This window comes from Crocuta crocuta, unplaced genomic scaffold (assembly GCF_008692635.1).
Source record: "Crocuta crocuta isolate KB4526 unplaced genomic scaffold, BGI_CrCroc_1.0 scaffold334, whole genome shotgun sequence".
Classification (NCBI taxonomy): Eukaryota; Metazoa; Chordata; class Mammalia; order Carnivora; family Hyaenidae; genus Crocuta; species Crocuta crocuta.
The window spans coordinates 2110447-2117097 of record NW_027533260.1 but is presented as its reverse complement, the minus strand read 5'-3'; the positions used below and the strand labels follow the sequence as shown (position 1 = coordinate 2117097).

General features: G+C 55.6%; 1 protein-coding gene across 4 annotated transcripts; it reads left to right on the top strand.

Annotated features, from left to right (window-relative positions):
* The first annotated feature begins 6 nt into the window (after window positions 1-6).
* BCL2L12 (BCL2 like 12) lies at window positions 7-6651 on the top strand. 4 transcript variants are annotated; one of them, XM_077747523.1, is made up of 7 exons: window positions 288-364; window positions 996-1110; window positions 1322-1464; window positions 2226-2312; window positions 2400-2491; window positions 4138-4425; window positions 6441-6651. In XM_077747523.1, the coding sequence occupies exons 2-7, from the start codon at window positions 1004-1006 to the stop codon at window positions 6489-6491; spliced, it is 768 nt and encodes a 255-aa protein (XP_077603649.1). In that variant the 5' UTR covers window positions 288-364; window positions 996-1003; the 3' UTR covers window positions 6492-6651. The 4 variants fall into 4 exon arrangements, with proteins under 4 accessions (XP_077603648.1, XP_077603649.1, XP_077603650.1 ...); XM_077747524.1 differs by having other exon boundaries at window positions 319-364; window positions 509-1110; XM_077747522.1 differs by lacking the exon at window positions 996-1110 and having other exon boundaries at window positions 7-364.

Genomic DNA, 6651 nt, shown 5'->3' with positions numbered 1-6651 from the left:
GGTCCGATAGCCCTCGAACTTGCAGCTGCACAGCCCCCTTCTCGTCAGCTGAGCTTCGGAGCAGCGGCCCTTTCTTTTTCTATCGATTTCACGAAATAAAAACTACCTTCAGATGGTTGACAGACTCCGGAGCCAAAGAGGCGGCACTAAGAGCCCGGACGTCCCTCCACCCCTTCCCAACCATACCCTTTTAAGGTCTTCCGGCCAAGGGCATGCTGGGAACGTCATATTCAAATTCGGTGGGCATCCCGCGCACCGCCCCTTGGACGACTGGCGCTCCAGTGCGCAGGCGCGGGAAAGTTGACCTAACAAAAGTTTACGCAAGTGCACTGCAGGAGCAGGGGGAGGTGGCTCCCGGCACCAGGTAAGCAGGGCGTTTGCGAGGCCGGGCGTGAGGAGGGAAGAGGCCGGGATCTAGGAGCGGGCGCCTCAGTCCCTCCCCGACATCCACGCGTCCCAGGTCCCCAAGATTCCAGCCTCAGTCAGATGCTGGAACTACACTTCCCAGGCTGGCTGCGCGGCGAGCTAGTGCGGAACGAGGGGAAGGTTTGCCATGAAGCCTGCTGGGATTCGTAGTTCCCGATTCTCTTAAGGGCTTGAGAAGCTTGGCTTATGCCTTCAGAACCCAGAAGTCGGAGCCCCAAGTTCTCTTCTCTCTCAGACTGAAGAATTCAGATTCCCTATCCCCCTTCTCCGAAAACTCAAGCGTCCAGCCCTCCCCCGCCCCCCCAAGCCCCTTCCTCCCTTAGACCCAGGAATCCGGGCCCCTAGCGTCTTCCTGTCCAAGGATCAAGGGGTCTTCCTCCTCATCCCTCTTCTCTCTCTGAGGACTCAAGACTCCCCTAAAGGACTTCGGAGTTCAGATTCTCGGCCCCTTACCCCCTTGGGGACCCACGTGTCCTGACCCTCTCCTTATTCAGGGATTAGGCGTTTGGGTCCCATTCCTCCAATTCAGTACATCCCTGGAGTCCATCCCCCAGCTCCCCGTTTCACAGGTGCCCCCATGGCAGGCTCGGAAGAGCTGGGGCTCCGGGAGGACACGCTGAGAGTCCTAGCAGCCTTTTTTAGGCGAGGTGAGGCCGCCGGGGCCCCCGTCCCAAGCCCACCCAGGTAAGAGGGGCTGCCCTCCTCCCTCAGGGGCCTGCATTTGGGGCGGGGCCCCCTCTAACTCTTGTGCCTGGTCTCAGCCTGCCTGTCCCCTCTCTTTATATCTGGCTCTGGTCCTTGTCCCTGGGGTTGCAGTGAGAGGCCTTCAGTGGGAGGAGAAAGGGACCGCTTGCGTGGAGTCTCCGGGGTCACTCTCTGAGGTCGCCTTCCCCAGGAGTCCTGCCCAGGAGGAGCCAACAGATTTCCTGAGCCGTCTTCGAAGATGTCTTCCCTGCCCCCTGGGGCGAGGAGCAGTTCCCCCTGAGGCCCCTCGGCCTCGCTCCTTGCCCCTCCGCCCATGCTATGTTTCAGAGCCTGGTAAGAGATTTCCCTAGACCACCATGGACTGGCGGGGCCAGGAGCTTTGATTCTTAAAGCATAGAAAGGATGAGCTAGTCCAAGATCACTCAGCTAAGAGGGGAGCACTCACCATTCTGTGCTCCCCCCACCCCCAGTAACACTGCTGTCTGTCTGTTCTGTGAGCTGGCTTCCGGAGAGCTTTTGGTCAACTCTCTCCTTCCATGCGTGCTTCTCTGTCCCTAGGACTTTGTAGCCCCCCAGGACCCCCAGTAGCGGAGGGAGGAGACCTGGTATTCAAACACAGCCCCCTGGCTGTTCACTTACACGACTCTGGGAGACTCCTTTCCTTCCTTGCTCCTCTTNTTGGACTTGATCAAGAGTAACCAAAAGGTTTCTTTCCTCTCGTGTGTGAGCCTGGAGAGCCTAGTCACGGCCACTGGGAGAGCTAGCTTGGAAATGATTTCGCAGCTGGGGAGAAGAGGTCTGCGACCAGGCGATGACGCCTGGAGCCAGCAAGGGGTAGAGCGATCATAGCCGGGGTACCGTGTGTCTGCTTTCCTTGGTTGGGATAATCTTCAAGGTCTAGTTCAGCTCTAATGTTCTCAGTCCAGTTGCGGGGACACAATAAAATGGAAAGTACAAAGGTCTTTTACCAAGTGTGCTCACTGGGCCTCAGTTTGCCCCGTTATGAAATGGAAATTATTGCTACCTGGCAAGGCAGAGAGAATCCATAACTTCCCGGTGTCCCAGAGACCCATCATTGGCTCTTTTTACCCCAGGCCCAACCACTCCGGATTTCTATGCTCTGGTGGCCCAGCGGCTGGAACAGCTGGTTCAAGAGCGACTGAGATCCCCACCTAGCCCAGGTGAGGTGCAGAGGCGCCCTGGAGAAGGAGGAGGGTGGAAGGGTTGGCAAGTTCGGCTCCCAGCAGAATTCTCTTCTTTCCCCGCAGAGTTACAGAGTCCCCCACCCACAGAGAAGGAAGCGCTGCTGCGGAAGCTGGTGGCCCTGCTGGAGGAAGAGGCAGAAGTCATCAACCAGAAGGTGATGGGCAGTCTGTCCCATCCCTTAGATAGGATAGGAATCGCAGGATGGTTGGGCCCTGGGATCCAAAGCTGGATCTGCATTCTCATTAGATGGTCAGGTGAGGGGGGGGGACTAGGGTTTGCAACCAAGTCCAAGCTCATTCTGGTCACAGCACCACAGGCCAGTAAGTTGAGAGGCAAGATGTCGGGATAAGGAAAGCGACTTTATTTGGAAAACGAGCGAACCAGGGAGATGGCATACTACCCACCCAACGGCCGTCTCCCTCACCGTGAGGTCTGGGCCTCTTTTATGTTGGGGGGGAGGTGGTGGAAGCAGGAAGGGGTTGGGAGTCAAAGGGTGACTGATACAACGGAGGAAGGTTGTGTAACTTTTTTTGGTCCTTGGTTATGTGAACTTGGCGTACGGGAAACTGGTCATGTCATTCCTAGCATGGTCATTTCTGTAGGTGCCTTCCTTTAAAAAAAAGAAAAAGAAAAAAGCTTATTTGTTTTGAGAGAGAGAACACACAAGTGGGGGAAGGTCAGACAGAGAGACAGAGGGAATCCCAAGCAGGCTCCACACAAGGGGCTCAAACCCATGAACTGTGAGATCATGACCTGAGCCAAAATCAAGAGTCAGACGCTTAACTGACTGAGCCACCAAGTGCCCCTGTAAGTAACTTCCTTATCTCCTAAGGTGAAGTAGATTTTGGGTAAAATATAGCCTTTGCAAATCTTAGCTGTAACGTGTCTATGTGCAGGGCTAAGCAAAAGTTTCTAAATTGTAGGTCACAGCAGTTAGGGAAATAGAAGCAATATAGAGTCAGAAGTGCTAAGTTTCGTCAGAAGTGCTAAGTTTCTCCGCTACAGGTTGAGTGACAAGAGTTAGTCAGGGTCAGGATAGTATCTTAAACTGCGGCTTGCAGGCTTCGTTGGAGGGGCGTGGCCTAGACGCAAGGGGCGTGGCCACTCCAAACAAGAGCTAGGAAACTGGGACCAGTTGAGGAGTTAGGGACTGCATGGTGGTGGCAGGGGAGTTGGTTTGGAGAGGGCTGTCTAAAATCTGAAACCCTGGGGGCGCCTGGCTGGCTCAGTCGGAAGAGCGGGCATCTCTTGATCTCGGGATTGTGAGTTTGAGCCCCACTTTGGGTATAGAGACTACTTAAAAATAAAACTTTAAAAAGTCTGAAGCCCTTGTTATCTATAGAGGGGCATGACTTAGAATGTGACGGGAAATGCACTGTAGAGGTCTGCCTTATGACTGTTCTGGACCTTGATTGGCTCAGGAGCTTGGGCGNGAGATCATGACCTAAGCGAAAGTTGGACGCTTAACCGACTAAGCCACCCAGGCGCCCCATATGATCCTATAATTTTGTATGGTGGACGGCAAGGTTGTAGGCACTCGCCTGGCCACAGGTGCTCCCAGGGAAGCTGTAGGGGGCGTGGCTATCCAGGCCTTGCCTTAACTTCTGGTCCACTTTCCTAGGAGTAGCTGGGCAGAGAGCAGAGTCTGGTTTATGATTGGCTGGTGTGACGGATGGGAAGTGGCTTACATCGTTAGTGGCAAACGCTTCTTTCAAGAAGCCACGCCTCCTGTCCTCCTATTGGCTGGCCACGGGGGCATGGCGGAGGCAGACCCAGCCTCTTCTCTTCCCCACCCCACAGCTGGCCTCCGACCCCGCCCTGCGCGGAAAGCTGGCCCGCCTCTCCGCGGGCTCGTTCGCTCGCCTAGTGGAGCTGTTCTCCAGCCGGGAGAGCAGCCCTCTCCCCGGTCGCGCACGCCCCTCCTTGCCCTGCCCTGGGCCCCCGCCGCCTTCCCCGGAGCCCCTGGCCCGCCTGGCCCTGGCCATGGAGCTGAGCCGCCGCGTGGCCGGGCTGGGGGGCACCCTGGCCGGACTCAGCGTGGAGCACGTGCACAGCTTCGCGCCCTGGATCCAGGCCCACGGGGGCTGGGTGAGCTGCCAAAGCTTCTCGGTCCCTTTACCCACTTGTAACTTGTGTCTGTGTGGTAGGGGGGTGGCTTCTGCTGCTTCCTTGCAGACCTCACACGTGCTCTCGGAGCCCTTCCATTCCTCTGTTCTGTGTCCATCGAGCACCTTCTGTACAGCAGTAGGTGATCCGTGCAGATCGCATGCCTAACTTAGACCATGCTGGCAAACATTAACAGTTAGGAGCGGGAAACAAGTAAGGCCCCTTCCTGGGCCTCGGTTTCCTCGTCTGTCAAACGGGGAGAGTAGAAGTGCCTGTCCAGAGGGTTGTCAGGATTCCAGTGGAATCCTCTTTGAAGGGCACCCGGTAGGCATTTGCTTGATTACCTGCTGACTGCTTCTCTGACAGTGCCTGCCAGAATGCACTTGCCCGGATGTCCCCCTGCCCGTTTCCTCTGCTCCCTTCACGTGTCACCGGCAGTGAGGCCTCCTCAGGTCCTCATTTAAAACAGCAGCCACTCTGCACCCTCCCACCCACGCTCCCCTTCCTTCTGCGTTGCTTTACCTCCTTCCATAGCACAGCTGCTACCAGATGGCAGAAGTCACTTGTTTGACTTATTTCCTTTTATTTTTTGTTTTCTCTCACCACTGACATACCAGCTTCACAAGACCTGGGAATCTTAGCGACTTTGCTCACTGCTTTAAATCCAGTGTCGGGCTCAGGGCTGGACTAGGCCCAAGTGGGCTGTCAGTGTGACCTTGGCAACCGTCCCAAGCTGCCTGAGCACCAGTCTCCCCTCGCTCCTGCCCAACGGGCACCGTTCACTTACCTGCCTCTTGGCTGTGGGGTTGAGTGACAGCACGCTGTGTGCCATGCTCTCAGAATGTAACTGTTGCCACACAGAGTGGCAGGAGCCGGCCAGGTGTGTTTGAGGAGCAGGGAGGAGGCCAATAGCCCTGCAGCAGGGGGAGCGAAGGGATGAGAGCAGAAGGGGCGGCCAGATCCTGCAGGGCCTTGTGAACTTCGAGCCCCTAGAGCCCTCTGGGTAGAGGGACAGGAGCTGACTTAGGTGTTAACCTGCGCCCTCTGGCGGCCGCCTGGGGGAATACTGCAGAGGGTGAGCCGGAAGTAGGGGAGTTCCGAGGAGGTGACTGAGCTGGTTGAGGAAGATGAGGGTGGATGGGACCCGGGTGGGGGTAGTGGAGGAGTCTCCCACTTAATTTAGAGGTAGAGCTGACAGATTTTGCTATGGAGTGGATGAGGAGTGCTCATTAGGAGCGCTGAGGAGCGGAAGACAGGAGTCAAGGATGCTGGCCTGAACGGCCGTAGGGCTGCATCTGATGTTCCCTGAGATGGAGCAGGGTGGAGGGGAAGCGGGGCAGCACACCCGAGGAAGAGTTAGAGCTGGTTGGAAATGGCCCAGTTAGGGGAGAGACGCCCTTCAGACCTCAAATGGAGACGAAGAGGGGACAGTAGATACATATGTCTGGAGCTCAGTGTAGAAACTTGTTTATTTGTGATTTTTTTTTTTAAATTTTTTGGCCCCATACACAGCCAAGGACTTTAGTGGAATGATTCCACTTATACCCCACAACAGCCTCATGGGATTAGGATTTTTTTTCCCCCTGCTTTTATGGAGACTGAGGGAAAGTCCCTCATGCAGAGGATGGGAATTAGGACTTTGACTCAAAGCCAAGGTTCTTAGTCGTTAGAACCCCCGGACTGTTCCTCTTCTCTGAGTCTCTGTTCCCTGTCTCTCTGTCTACTCGCCACTCTGGCGCTCTGCCCTCCACCCTGGGGCTTTGTTTTTCCTCCCTTTTTCTAGAACTCCTACCCCATCCACCCATAGGTCTCTGATTCTTTCTTTGGATCTGCAAAGAACCCCCCACCCCCCCAAACCCCGTTCCTGGCCACTTCCCTGTGTGGTTCCCTGCCTTCCCTGTCTCTGCTCCCACTGGGCTGGCCTGGATGCCACGGTGAATGGAGGGCAGGCTCTTCGTGTGAATGCTCATGGGTTCTTCCACTTTTCCCCTCCCCAGGAGGGCATCCTGGCCATTTCACCTGTGGACTTGAACTTACCCCTGGACTGAGATCTTCCTCAGAAGCTGCTACAAGACTAGACCTCATGTTTGTCTGCTCTTTGCCACGCCTTCCTATTCCACTCAGGGTTGTGGGGTGGGGCTGCCCTGCCTGTTTCTGCCAAAAAGAAATTGTTTAACAATTTTTTGTATTAAAAAACTTTTTCAAGCA

Coding starts and splice junctions, on each gene's coding strand:
- BCL2L12 (XM_077747522.1), top strand. CDS start 213: ATGCTGGGAACGTCATATTCAAATTCGGTGGGCATCCCGCGCACCGCC. Junction 1,465..2,225: donor ATGCTATGTTTCAGAGCCTG/GTAAGAGATTTC, acceptor TTTTTACCCCAG/GCCCAACCACTCCGGATTTC. Junction 2,313..2,399: donor GAGATCCCCACCTAGCCCAG/GTGAGGTGCAGA, acceptor CTTTCCCCGCAG/AGTTACAGAGTCCCCCACCC.